The sequence below is a fragment of the Caloenas nicobarica genome, chromosome 14 (genome assembly GCF_036013445.1).
Source record: "Caloenas nicobarica isolate bCalNic1 chromosome 14, bCalNic1.hap1, whole genome shotgun sequence".
Lineage (NCBI taxonomy): Eukaryota > Metazoa > Chordata > Aves > Columbiformes > Columbidae > Caloenas > Caloenas nicobarica.
The window spans coordinates 10,450,294-10,464,782 of NC_088258.1; the positions used below are offsets into that span (position 1 = coordinate 10,450,294).

General features: G+C 42.9%; 1 protein-coding gene across 2 annotated transcripts in view; it reads left to right on the forward strand.

Annotated features, from left to right (window-relative positions):
- Positions 1 to 14,489, forward strand: part of CLUAP1 (clusterin associated protein 1) — a 58,494-nt gene that overhangs the window by 37,664 nt on the left and 6,341 nt on the right. For both annotated transcript variants that reach the window (XM_065644934.1, XM_065644936.1), the window contains exon 10: positions 8,518 to 8,625. In XM_065644934.1, the coding sequence (XP_065501006.1) occupies positions 8,518 to 8,625 (108 nt within the window). The remainder of the gene's footprint in view (positions 1 to 8,517; positions 8,626 to 14,489) is intronic.

Below are 14,489 nucleotides of genomic sequence, written 5' to 3' on the forward strand. Positions count from 1 at the left end.
AATTTGGCTCTCAGAGGCTGTTTCGCCAGTCACGAGGATGGAGCACCACTTCATTACTGGGTGCTGTAAGGTTAATTTACTGAATGTTGTGAAGCTCTGAGACCACAGTTTGCTATGGTACCATGGTGAGGTACCAGGCTGTGCTTTCCCCTTACATCAGACCCCACTCTCCTCCTCTCATTATTAGTTAAATGATGCCCTTTACACAATTCAAAACCAAGAGAATTGCTTTGGTAAGAGAATGCAGAGGTTGGTGTCTAAAATCTCGTGGTGGCCTATTAGAGATACATTTACATGATGGTTACGTTAATCCCACAATCTCAGTCACAAGAAAAATATATTTTTTTTGTGCAAGGGGAAAAAAAAAGAAACGGCAGCAGAATCGGTGCAGCATCACTGAACAGCTTCACCTGCCCCAACCGCCCGAAAGGTTAATCGTGAAATTCCCACTAGAAATAGGAAGCACGATAACAGACAGAATTTCTGCCGCAGAGGATTCCCCAGAGCCCTACAACGTTGGGCTGGCAGGTAGTGATTTTATCAAGGAGTCCTGTGAGCATTGTGTGTATCATGTGGAAATGGTGTAAAGTGCTCCAGGCATAAGCACTTAAACCATCTTTCCCCTGTGCCTTCGGAGGTTCTGTGTGCTGCATCCTCCTCGGCTGGGATGTGCCCTGTTACTGAGACAGACGCAAAGAAGATTAAAGAAGGGCTTTTCTTCACCATCAGAAAGCTCTTTCTAAAGTAGGCTTTGGGAGGGAAAAAGCACACACCATCCCCTATCCCCAAGCAAAGTGCTTTTATCCTAATACGTCTTCCATCTTCAGTTTGTCAAAAAATGTAGGACTTGGCTGTCCGGACCTTCAGCCCGTGGCGCCTGCTCGCAGGATGGGTAAGGCGGGACCTGCTCTGGCTTGGTCTTGCCCATCTAACAGGTTCTGGAGATGGAAGGACAAGTTTCTTCCCCTTGCAGTGGCAGGTGGGCAGGCTGGCCTGATGGCTCCCAGTATCCTAACACTCTCTGGCCGAATCTTGAAGGTCTGGGGTGGTGGAGTGAGCTTGGTTTGAACAGACCGATTGCTTTCCTGCTCAGCGGGGTAGCACAGGGTCAGTGCCTCCTGCAAGGGACAGGGAAGGTTCTCTAACTCTCATTACACTTTGCCCCTGAGAGCTGCAAAACACTTAATGAGGCTCTTCTAACAGTGTAGGCTGGAAGCTGGTGATAAATTTGTTACCATTAACTGATAAAAGTCAGCATCCACTCTGCCCCAGTAAGAACTCTTACCTTTTCGTGCCTTTGTAATAGATGCAGTTCTCTCATTGTCTGGATCCTTTGACCTTATCTTGCTAATTTGGTAAGAAGGGTCGCAAATTAACAGTTCATTTCTCTGCAGCAGAAGTTGCAGGAATTCTGGGCAGCTTCAGGCTGAACTAACACCAGAGAAAATGAAATCATGTTTCTTGTAAAGAAGAGCTGAGAAGTGTAGGTTAAATTGTGCAGGTCTGCATTAAAAATATAGAAGGCCCATGGATATGTCATGGTACTCACATAAAATTTGCAAAAAATGTTTAGCATAGTTCAGAAACAGCCTGGTTCTTTTTTTTCTTTTGCTAGCATACATTGCAAGTCATCTTTTATTTCTGACAGAGCATCCCCATAAAACCACTGCACTAACAAAACAAAAAAGAACAAAAAACCAAGAAAAGCTAACATTAAGTTATATAAAAATTCATTTTTAAAAACTCTGGATACAGATCAGGCTTTGAGTATTATTTACATAATGAAAATATATGCAGTTAAGTATTTGCAGCAGTACAGAAATGTTTTTTGAGATGAGTGGTAAGTAAATTGCTGATATTTTTGTAATCTTTATTTCACATAAGCTGTTCTTAGAGAAACTAGTATGCGATGTGGTGTTTTTCACACAGCCTGCTGCCCTTGTGACACATCCAAGGTTGGTGCAAAGTAACAAATACCAATTGACTGAAACTCAGGGCTTGATTTCCTTGTGGTTAATGGAACAGTGACTCTCAAACATCATATTAGACACTGCTTGGATGAGCGCTGAAGGCTGTTGATAGAACTATTGTCAGGTGTAGATACGTGAAGAGCTGCTCTGACAATGGTTTGGCGTGAGAGGAGAGGGAAGGTCACTGACCACAGCAGAAATTAAAGATGTTTTTTCAAGTTCATCCAATGTTGAAAAAACATGTTTGCTGAGCAAAAAGTAACAAGTGGAAATGTTTCTAGACCGAAACACACTTTTTCAGACTAATCAGCTTATTTACAGGTTTGTCTTTATTTTTTACACACTTTTTTGCATGGGTTTTCTCACATCCTTTTTTAAGATTTTTTTGTCCTTTTAAAAGCAGACTATATAAACCATAGTTTTTTAAAAAGTAAAATATTTTGGTGTGAAAATACAAAAATAAACCCTTTGAATTTTTCAAAATATTTTCTGTATTTATTTTGGATAACTGTGTCTAGAATTTGATTCACTTTGCAAAGGTATTTGCTGTAAAATTACATTTTTTTCTTAATTCAATGTACCACTTTCTTGTGTGCCGCTACAGGCAATCCACCCTGCATAGTCTCCCTTGGTCTGTAGAATGAACAAACATCCATGTTACACAGCATTTTGAAACTTGCACTACTTCATTTTTCAGCAACAGGATTAACTGATGCCCCTGGAGAGCTTTAATTCTGCTCAATGCACAACCAAAGTGTTTCCTTGGCCAGTTCTACCTGTAACTCCTTGTTTTCTGACAGCCAAGCAAAATGTGCTTAGGTCTATTGTTTTGTTCAATTAAGCAGAGCAAGTAACTGTTGTGTTTTGGACAGCAAATCGCATGATGCTGTTGCGGTTTGGTGCTGCGCTCAATCTCTCATACCCTTTGTGCTCCAGAATTGATGCTTCAAAATCTGACAGCAGGAAAACAGCCCCATTGCAACAGTTGTGGCATTTGAAGTGCAGCAGTGAGTCGCTGGGTAATTCCCTCAAGGGTGAGATGCTTGGATGATATTGCTGATGTTCAGCACTGTCACCAGCAGGATGCTCAGACCATCCATCTTCTTGTAACAGACACTTGGAATTTGTCCACAATAGTCTTCTGTTTTGCTTGTTAAATAATTGCAAGTTCATGTTCTAATTTTATAGTACTTTGATGGACTCTTGGCTTTTAAGATCATTAGAAATAGTTATGGTCACTGAATATGACCTCTCTATAAAATGGGCCAAAAAATATCTGAGCTACTCATTCCTGAGCCAAAACTACAAATTCCAGTTTAAATGGAGCTTGTCATCGAGAAATATTTTTAATTATTTCAAGTGATGGAGACCTTTTGCTTCCCTTGGCAGTGGTTAATCATCCCTACTGTTAAAAATGGGAGTGTGGATGTAGCAATAGACCATTTTAAAATGACAAAGCAAGGTAAGAAAGTGCAGTGAGACCTCTACAACCTACTGGTTGGTGTTTGTGGGTATGTTATTGCCCTGTTGGAGTATACACAGGTCTGAACATCCAAACTTCCTGCTGAAGTTAGTGAGAGCCACAGGTGTTTGGACCTTGATCCAGTAAGTCTCAGCACCAGGATTAATTTTTCCTAGAGATCAGACGAAGGATCTCAGTTTTGTGTCAAGGACAAAGGATGTTCCTTGCTTTTTATATGTGTTTATTTAGATATCAAAGTGTTTCTTCCAGTTCAAATTGCAGAGCTGCAAATCTGTTAGTATTCAGGCTGATGTACATGACTGGTGTCTCTGAGATTCATGAGACACAAGTATGGGTTTGGTAGAACCAAGGCTTCCATGTGGAAACTGAACTTCACTCTCCCTTCAGTCTCCTTAAAATCCAAATCCACCCTTTTTTTTTTCTGTTCTAAAATTTAATGCTATTTATTAAATGGATTTTATTTGGGATCAAGTGGCTGTCAGTTGCCCACTTGATTTTCTCATTATGTTTTTTCACCAAAATCAACAGCCTGCTGAATCGAGTAATTGCTGTGGAGCCAGTGCCTGTGTTTTCAAAGCAGTGATTTTTATTATGAAATTGAACATTCTAAACAACACTTACATTTAATTGTAAACCATATCGATAAACAATGCCCATTGTGCTCATTATCTTCACCACAGTACCTTCTTATTTTACAGTTGGATACATTTACTTGAATATTTATGCAAACTAACAAATCTGTAATGAAATCACTGGTAAGTTATTAAATCATGCTGGTTTTCCTTCAAGCATTGCAAATTACCAAAAAATTAAATCATTTAAATATAGAATTATCGGTCCAGGTATCTGCTCTGGCTTTTTTCTGGAAACAGTAGGTGTGCTTTGGAACAAATAACGCATCTTCTGAGAGCAAGGTTTTTCACTTGTAGCCAGAATGTACTTTTTGTGGCCAGGCTGCTTTAAATGAAAGTAATTTAGTTGACTGAAATCCACCTTTATGAAATTGAAATGTTGAAATGTAAGGCAAGCAGAGTTTAAAATCCCAATATATTCTCTCTCAGGTATTCAGCTAGCATTCTCTGTGCAACAGAGTAAATCACAGCAGTGGGGAAATGGGCCAAACACAGATTATAGGGTTGTTTTGTCAATCACCTTTTAGTAGTAAAAATACAGGATCATGTTAAAATACCAGCCTTAAGCTGCAGTAAGCTACCAGTGTTGGCCTAAATTTGGGCACACGGATTGCTGAATAGCAGTTTGTTGTGAAAAGTCAAATAATCTTCATGTAAACCCATGCAAATCTCATAAGCCAGCTCCGTTAGAATGTGTTCTGTACTCCATGTACTCGTACGTGGGAATTTGTAGTAGTATGCTTTATCTTTGTTGCTTTATGCTGATACTAAGAAAAATCTGTTTTCTCCATAAAGAATGTTCCTTGTCTCGCCAGAATTGATGCATTGTGATTTCTGTTATGCAGTATTACACAGATGTGGTCATGACTTCTCCTATGGCAACAAGTAGATTCTTTCTGTATGTAATTAAAAGAAACTTTCCAAATTGTCACCTTTTTATGAATACCAAGAATATTTTGTTGAAAACTGGGAATGTAGGATGGTGGAATCCTGTAGTGCTCTGGCTAGGATGGGTCACACACAGCATTGGACTATTCTGCCGTTCCACTCTGCTAAGAAGCCTGTACTCAGCTTCTCTTTATCTTGTGTATTTACATACATTTTCAGCAATATGCTCTGCTTCTGTGTCCTTGAGATTTTGGCTCAGTGCTGTTCTGCTCAGCTGGTAACTCACATTGTACACTGGACAGAGCCGGGCTTGGTGATAGCAGCTATTGAGCTGGGTTAGAGCAATACAGTTAATTTTTTGTAAGTGAAAAATGTGCTCGATGTCTTTCCAAGTGGTGGGCAGGAGGCTTGGAGGCAAAAATTTTACTGTTGCTGAATTTGCATTTGCAGGTGCCACTTGTCTGATCTTCTGGCACACATTCACCGTAGTGATGTTTCGTGTTGGGGTATGTGTGTCAGAATTCCAGCTAGATTATTCAAAAAAAATCCAAACTCTTGCCATAGATCCATAACAAGATTTCTTTCAAAGTCACAGCTCCATAGGAGAAGTGTTGCACTGTGCTTATGTGCTGATAATTCTGATAATTCACCTGATGAATCTTCTCTTCATTTATTTTGAAAGGCATAAATAAAAATTAGGCCTCCAGTTGCTACTGGCTTGGCTTGTCAAGCACACTTTGAAAGACAAGAGGTGGATCTGAAGCACAAGGCACACTTTTCTGGGGTTGTCAGGGGTATTCTGTGGCATCCACGCATGGGCCGAACAGCAGAAAACTGCAACTGCATCACTGACAGGCGAGAGTTACAACAGCTGAGTTTGTGGGATAGAAGGATAAAAGAAATAGTGTGAGAAAGAAGGGATTGAGAATACCAGAGAACCTGAGGGAAAGAAGGGCTGGGTGAGGGAGGAAAAACGCTGTGTTTAAACCAGTTCCTTTCATAAAGCGGCAGCTTGGGCTCTCCAGCCACTGATTCTCTCTCCTCAGTAGGAATCACTTCTACTACAAAGCACTTATTCACCATGGCATCTTTCTGCAAGTCCCGCTTTCCACCAGAAAGGTGCTGCAGAGAATTATATGATGAAAGGAACCTCCTTTTTGCATGCTGAAATGGGTCAGGAATGGCTGGAGTGTGCTATGGAGAGCTGGAGGGGTTCAGGTGGGTCGGGAGGGCATTGAGCCGTCAGCGTCAGCGCGGCTACGCAGGAAAGGGCACCAGTATGTACGGCAGAGGGGAGATGGCAGATTCATTCTCGATTATTCTTCTCTTCTTACCGCTGCTTTGTCCCAAGGGAAAGACATTTTACATGTTATTTCTGAGAGTCTGGTATCACGAATGGTTGAAACAAACAGGTTTCCAGAACAGTGAAATGTACAATTGAAGCCCCGTGTTGTTACGGCCGTGCCCCCAGCCAGAGCAGAATCGCGTCGCTGTGCCTCTTTGCTGCGAGTCCTGTTCTCACAGTGGTGTCAGCTGGGTTGGCCACTTTGGGTTGTCAGCAGAGAGCACCGGCTCCATTAGTCCCCATCTCAGCTGGCAACTCCTGCTCAGGAGATCCCAGCCAGAGGCAGAAAGTGTTAATGGGTGTGAAATAGAAGTGGTTTGACAAAGTAATCAGAAGGGCTCTCTGCAGCATCCTCAGCCTGGCCAGCAGTGCTGCAGAACGGGAGGAGCACACATGACAAAATCTGAAAGGAAGGAATTGCTGCTCCAAAATAGGAAAGAGAAAAGGGGGAAGGTGGGAAGGGAAAAAAAAATAATGAGGGCATTTTAGTAGCAGCAGTAAGAGCTGTCACAGATGGGGTAGTCGTGCTCTTTAACATGCAGAACACGAACCTGAATCCTTTGTGTAGGCTCCACATAGCTCTTCCCAAGGAGTTTGCCTGGGCAAGGGCTGAACAAAACCTTGTTTTTCTGAATACCAGGTAAACAGAAACGGTATTTGAGTCACACAGCAGTGAGCGGTTCCTGCACTTGCCAGAGAAGAAAGTGCAACACAAAGAGAAATTGTAACTAACGTTGCTGGTGCCTTGTAATCTTACCAGGGTATCAAATATATCCCTTGCTGTTATATGTTGGCATTAACATTGCAATGAAAAAGATTACGGAAAAATGTCTACTATTTGTATATTGTCCACTAATTAAAGTTTGCAAAGATGTGTCAGCTCATTACTAATCATAATTAAAGTAGTTGTTTCCATTTTCAGCTCAGGCATGTGTGTAATTAAATGTACCTGGGAAAAAATTGCCTGTTTTCTCTAAATAATTAACAGCTATTGTTGCTGCGCTGGGTGCTGGCCTCCCACGGAGCCCCGTTGGGTTTGTCAGCGTGGCTGATGCCATGAGCCCGAGCTGGGGGAGCAGCTGCTGAGAGGGGCTCATCTCTGCACGGGTGAGAAGAGTTCCAAAGATGACAGGAGCTGAGGATCTGGTTCACTGAGTGAATGTTTGAAGAGTATAGTAAATAATGACAAGTGAGCAGCAGCTGGAAAGCAGAGCTTGGTTCGAGTGAGCTTGCACAAGCAGGCTGGCACAAGAGGGGGCAAAAGCTCGTGGGATAGAAGGAGACTGATATGGAGTAGAGCCTGCTTCAAACTTCCCGTGCACTTCTCCACCAACTTTCCACCCTCTGTTCTACTTCAGAGTAGGCTCAGAGGACAACCATTTTGGTTGACCATGCATGTGAACCTCAAACGTAGGACTCTTACAGCTGACATGGAGAACAGTCTTCCCTTTTCTTTGTCGGCACTTTTAAGTACCTAAAGACTTTTGTCATGCTTTCAGACATCTGAAGGTCAATTTACTCCAAGTTCTTTAGGTTTGTTCCATTTTGGTGATGGGGAACTGGGAGTAAGAGACCAAGTAGGCTTTAGTTTGGATAGGAAGAAGAAAAAAAGAAAGGCAGGTTATGAAAATATTTGAAGTTCCTGCTTCTTGGGAAGCTTTCCTGTCTCTCCAGGCATCTTGCATTTGGCTGTAACTGCTTTCCTTTATCCGGGGATGTCTCATTTGTGCTTTTCTAGCCTATGATTAAATGACAGGCAAAGAGTCTAAGGGGACAGGTTTTTTGATATTGCTTGTGTCAGGATAAAGGACTAGGAGATGCATTAATAAGCTCACACTTTCCAAATGTTTTTAAAAGACTTCTATCTTTAAATCAGTTGCTGAAATAGCACCTTCTAACTGTATGTATGCTTCATACCCAGGGAGTGTATTCAGAGCACGGCCTTTATGGCACAGCCTGAGGATTGTCCCAAGACAATTGTATATATTGTATGCTTCTTTGGCACTATGCCTTTCTTAGGATGTGGATGTTGGCTGTTTCCCTGTGCTAGTAGAGCCAATGTTCTGTCTGCGACTGTATTTTTAATTAATCTTGGACTTGAACAAAGGCAGAAACTGCTAGCATCTCTTGCATCCAACTGCTGTTCTGAGTTGTGGGTTGGCTTGAGTGATATTTATCAACTGCTTTTGTTTTAACCAGATAATGATGACTCCGACGTAGACATTCAAGAGGATGAAGGATCCGATAGTGAAGTGGAAGACAGGCAGATCATGAAGCAGCACGCCGCCATGGAAACACTACTGCCAGGTATCTTAATCTTTCCTTAGCTGCTTCTATGCAGAAGGATATGCTGGAATTATCTGAGTAACCTTAAATGTAAGAAGACTCTGTTGTTGTTCAAGGACACTGGCATTGCTCAGCTCTTGTGAGGTGTAAGGGGTTGTGTCTTGTGGGAAAGACACAATGCTTTCAGGGGAGCAAATTAAGGATTATTTACTGAAAAAAGTACCATGTGAGGAAAATCATTCCTTGGTGTTGCCTTGCAGATTCTGAAGTAGTTTTATACAAAGTCTTAGAAAAGTAATACCATTCCTGATGGCAAAGCCTTTGTTTCCCTTTAGCTGTTGACACTCATTCTGGTAGGGTCTTCTTCAAAAGGAGGCCTATGGTGAGTCCACAAATCCACCTGCCCTGACACAGTCACAGGTGCAACATGCCTGAGTTGTTGCTTTCAGGGAAGGACATCTGGCTTCTGCTGCTCTTTATGTGAAGTGGAACTACAGCCTCCGGCAGATGATTCCTCTAGGGCCCGGGTCAGAAGTAACTCAGAGAAATTACTGTGTGAGGCTCTGTGTTTCACCTGGGTAGAAAAAGAATCACTCTGCTTAGTCTATAGACAAGCAAAATGAAACCAGAAAATCAGGTTACTTCTCCATGGCGTTCTTGTTAGCGGTGAGTAATTCTGACCATCATGTGACAAGCAGTTCCAGTCTTGGCAGGCTCAGATCTGCACCTCTCCATCTGTGTAGTCGGGTCCCTCATCGACAGTGAGGTTATGTGTTTGGTTGCAAGACCCTCAGCAACTGAAGTGCTGGAGACATGTCAAGACATGAGATTAGTGTCAGGTGCATCAGCTTCTTTAGAAAATCAGGCCTGATTTTCTGGCTATTTGTTGTCAAACACACCAAGAATCTGTACGTGTTCTTCGGCACAGGTAGTTTGCATTTAAGATATACTTAAGGTAGCATAACAAGAACATTATTTATATTAATTACTGCTTTTTTCCTTGACTCAATTCACAATATTTCAATCACTTTCTTTTGAAGTTTTGCATCTTCTTACATGGTGGTGCTTCTGAGCCATGTTTGCTCTCAAACTAAGGAGAAATGGTCCACTGTGGTCAGTTCCTGTACTTGCTGTGATTCAGTTTTACATCTCTAATTTCCAGGTTATTAGTATTGTAAGAGATGGCTCCCTCCCTCTGCCTGTAATAGGTGGGCAGGTATTCCAGTGTGTTTTGCCATTATAGAGGCAAGATTCTCAGGGAGAGATAATCTCTCTTATTAGGCCACTTGGTATAAGTGAGAAAAATCAACACACTTTCACCCTGAAGAGTCCTTTCATCAGATTTGTCTAGATGCAGCAAAATTCAAACTAAATGCAGCTTTGACAATATCGCCCCTAGTGTTATTCTTTTAGCCAATTAAAAGACTTGAAGTTACAGGATTTAGTCTCCCATGGAGCAGAAAAGAGTGTTAGCTGGGAAAGACATGGCAGGCTGCGAGCTCCTGTGGTACAGAGAGAAAATTGGACCCTTATTCCCCATGTAAAAAGAGAGATAGGCAGTAGCAGGTGAAGAGGGAAGCTGTAATGCACTAGGGAGCTTCTGTCTCCATTGAGTTCAGTGCTTTTGGTTTAACAATACAGCAAACTCAGCTTTAGGAAGGCAGGAAGGTTTTGGTACAAGGAGGGAGCAGCATGGGGTGACAATACATGGCTGGGAGGACAGTTATCAGCCTGACAGATGCTGGCTTATTGGGTTTGTGAAACTACAATCTGTTTTGTTATCACAATGTCTCAATTACAGGCAAGTCTCTCCTTGATGGGGCTTGTTATAATAAATCCGTGTGCCACTAATCATTTGTTTAACTAAGAGAACACATTGATTTATTGTCTGTAATTTTTAATTTTAACATTGTCAATGTGAATAAAAATTCACATCCACTTTTATTCTGTCTGTCAACAGAAAAGTGAGGCTGTCGCACAAATAAAATAGATGCATGGACTTCCCTGAGGTCAAACTATGAATTAGTGACGGTGTTTGGAATAAGACTCTTGTTTTGTCAGAGACCCAAAGAAAAATAAATTCTTTCAATGTTGAAAGTCTTAACCATTTGCAGTGTAGAGAAACCTCTTGCCTGAAACAGGCCATAAACCAGTAGTTTGCAGCAGGGCAGTTGTTCACGTGCAGATGAGGTGAAGATCAGGGTGAAGAATCCAAAGCCCTGTCCTAGGAATGTAGAAGCTGCTATGCCAGGTCAGACAGAAGGTCCATCTAAGCCTGGTCCTTGTCTCCAGCACTGGCTGAAAGGCAATGCCTGAGGAAGAGTGTAGGAACTTCCCTGAGGTTCCCTCTCGCTCTCAAACAGTTTCAACTCCCACCAGGACTTCCTGAGCTGGATGTGGTTTCCATGAATTTAGTCTAACCCTCAGTAGATTTTTCTTTTTTTTCCCTAAGAACCTGTCCAGTTTCCCCTTGAACTAAAGTGGATTTTTTTCATCTGTGCTATCAGAAGTGGCAGATTTTGAAGTGATGTTGTGATTACATGCGGAGATCCATCTTTCCAGTGTCATTTGGATGAGAGTTCTGAAATGCATTTTGGCATCATAAGCAAATTCAGGCTCTCTCCTCCTCCCAGTGGGAGCACTGGCTGACTGGGCAGGCCATGGCAGACTGGCACACGCTGTGCTTGCAACAGGGCAGGCAGTGGAAATGCTACCGAATGAAGCAGAAATGATCCATGCTTGCAAAACTCTGGATCTGTGCCTGTCTGTAGTAAATCACCCTCTATTCCACACTGCCAGGATCTTTCAGCTCCTGCAAACCAATTATCCAAATGCTTTAGCTCTTATGTTTCCTTTTATAATGTTGGTGTTAAGGGGTGTTTTTGTCCTGTTTGGACCACAAGAGACTATTCCACTATTGAGACAGTAACAACTTCAGCCCCATTTGATCTTTATTGTAAGAAGACAGCTTTATAAAACTCTGAGTGTTTTTCAGCAAAGAATCGGTCCAAAATCAAACAGTGAGAGAGCAGCTCTCTTGGAGCCTCTTACCTTTGCAGAACGGACCCAGAGGATCAGTGCGGGAATGATGTGCCGGCAGCCAGGTTAGCAAGTGTACTTGCTACCAAAGGGATAAGATCTTTGCCTGTGAAAACCTGCACTGCTTAACATGGCAAGAATAGATAAGTCTCTGAATGTAGCAGATGGGAATAAAGGGATTTCATTAAAAAAGCAAAGTGTACCTCATTGGAAGAAGTGGAATCAAATATGCAACAATCAAAGTGGAGGTGAGTTCTGGGGCAGACAGAGAGCACGGTCCTCTGGCTCTGTGGACATGGGCTGGTTGCCAGCGCTGGCTGGAGCCAGGCCTGTGGGGATCCCCCCTCCTGTACAGGTGCATCTCAGTGCACACAGAGCAGCACATACCCAAACCACGCTGATGATGTTTTTGTGGCAGATACTTGGTGTTTTGAGATGATGGTGATGTTTAGCCTCCCTCTCTCAGTTTTCTTTTTAAGCTTGAGCTTGTGATTATTAAGGAGGAACTGGCCAGCAGACATGGGGGAAGGGCCAAAGGTACCCTGTGCACTGAGGGGAAGGTTGCAGAGGCTGAATTAGCCCTCACTTTTTCAGTTCTTTAGAGAATTGGGGCTTTGACATAGTAACAAGGAATCTTCCCAGGATACCCTACATAGTCGTGTTTCCAAATCCCTCCATCCAGCATGCAAGCCAAAAAGTAGGAAAGTCCTGATCTCAGTGGAAATGGTCAGACTCCGCTTGTGGAAATTCTTTCTCCAGCTCATTATCATTTTCAGACTTCTGCTACTGAATTTCTAGAATGTTTTCCTTCCCCCAATCTCCCCAGGTGTGTAGAAGCCACAGGTGTGTCATCATTATGCAGGGGAGTGGAGGAATTAATTAGGAATGTGCAACAGCAGCCTGCTCCTTGTTGGTTGTCTTGTTCACATTGAGTTCCTGTGGCTGTCACCTGCCTAATTTTTTTGAAAAGCATGTTAAATAACTACACTATTTCTTCTCTTCTCTCTGGTTCCTAAAGGAAATTACTTCTCCGAGTCCAAGACCAAGGAAAGTATACAAGTGCATTTATCCGTACAAATACGAGATGATAACAAATCTGCAGCTTTTCTCAAAATGCTGCATGTTTCTCTGTTGTGGTAATGAGTCTTGATAAGAAAAACATGCTGAAGCCCACTGCAGTTGTCCAGGCATCATTCAAATGCAGTATGATCCCATCCCTCATCTCTCAGCTTCATCTGCAGGGACAGCTGCATCTCACTGGCACGCAGCTCTGTGCAGGATGGTTTCCCTCTTTACTGTTCCCAAGGCATTTCCCCCAGTCAGGCTGTTCAGAAACCCTTAAAAAACTGTGATCAGGGTTTTCCCATCGCTGCAGTCAGAGTACGTGGAGTTTGTGACATAGAAAAACAGAAGATCTCTTGTTCCGAGTCACAGCACACTGGGTAACTACAGTGCCCATTGTGGGGATTTGCCAAGGGCCTGTTGCACATGTGAGCTTCAGCCACAGACTGGAGAAGCTGTCAGTGTCCTTCCGATGTCGCAGCAGGTCCAGCATGGCAAGGCCTGAGTCTCAAAAATACCAGGAATCTGCAGTTCACATGCTTGCTGGGGCTTGCAGGTGCCCTGCATCGCGTGCATTCTGGGGCCAAAATAGATTCTGTGTCTGCACAGAAGGGAGAGCAACAGACCTGATGTGGAGTCAGGTATGAGCAGCAGCCGTGAGACAGGCTCTGCTGGGCACTGAACTCTTCTTTCCTTTCCATCCCATGTGGGATTTATGATTATTTTTTGTAACCCCAAAGCTCCTTTGAAAATCCCTGCCTGATTTCTTCACAGTTAACAAAAAGTACGGAACTACAGAAACAAAAGTCTCTTCTAAGCTGGCCAAGCCGCTCTCTTCCTGATGGTTCTTCATGAACCGTGGTGTTTGAAGGTACCACATTGCATGTGTTTGCCTTGATTCAAAGTCTGTGCAAGTGAGGAGGTGAGTGGGTATGGATAGCGCACGTACAATGGTGGTGGCAGAGAGAGAGGGCTGAGGCATAAAGAACGGGCCTGGAGGGAAGGGATTTGGCTGTGCATTAGCAGGATTCAAGTTCTCCAGCTGTTTGATAACGTATGAAGTCAAGGGAAAAAATTTCGCTAATGCACCTGCTCTCAGAGAACTCTACCAAATTGGTATTGCTATCCGTGACTTCTAAAAACAAATTCCTTCCTTGTGAACTTTACAAAGTTCAATTTTATCCTGACTGGAGCTTTGTAGGCATGGCATAGTGTGGGTCCTTCTGACTGTGCTCCTGGAGTGAATATACTTTTCTAGTAAAGCAGATCAAGTTCTAATTGTAGATGTTATAAAAGAATTTTGGAGAGTCAAATTAATCTCTTTCTTCCCTCTTCAGGTCAAGCAGGAGGGAAAAAACAGTCAATACTAAGTGTCTGAGCCGCTGAGAGAAAACTCAGCTGGGGAGGGAGAAAGCTGATATAACTGCTCTTCTCATTTTTCACACATTTCTGTGTGTATTCCTGCCCCCCAGTTAAAAGTCCACAAAGTCTTTATTTTCCTGATACAGCAGCTGCTGGGCAGTATTACCAGGCTCATGTAGCTGGGGACATGGTGGGCAACCAAGTGTCTTTGGAAACACCAAAAAGCGGCTGCAGTTTTGAATTCACAGAAATTAATTTGTTTTAGCTTGAAATAGAGCTTCTTCCCACCATTGCGGCATCTGGTCCCAACAGAGCTGCCTTTGCGTGTTTTGTGTCAGCGAAGTTACATGCTCCCAGGGAGGGAGGAGCAGATTCTGTACGCGGTCAGCCTGTGTTATGGCCATTGCGACACTGGACCTCGT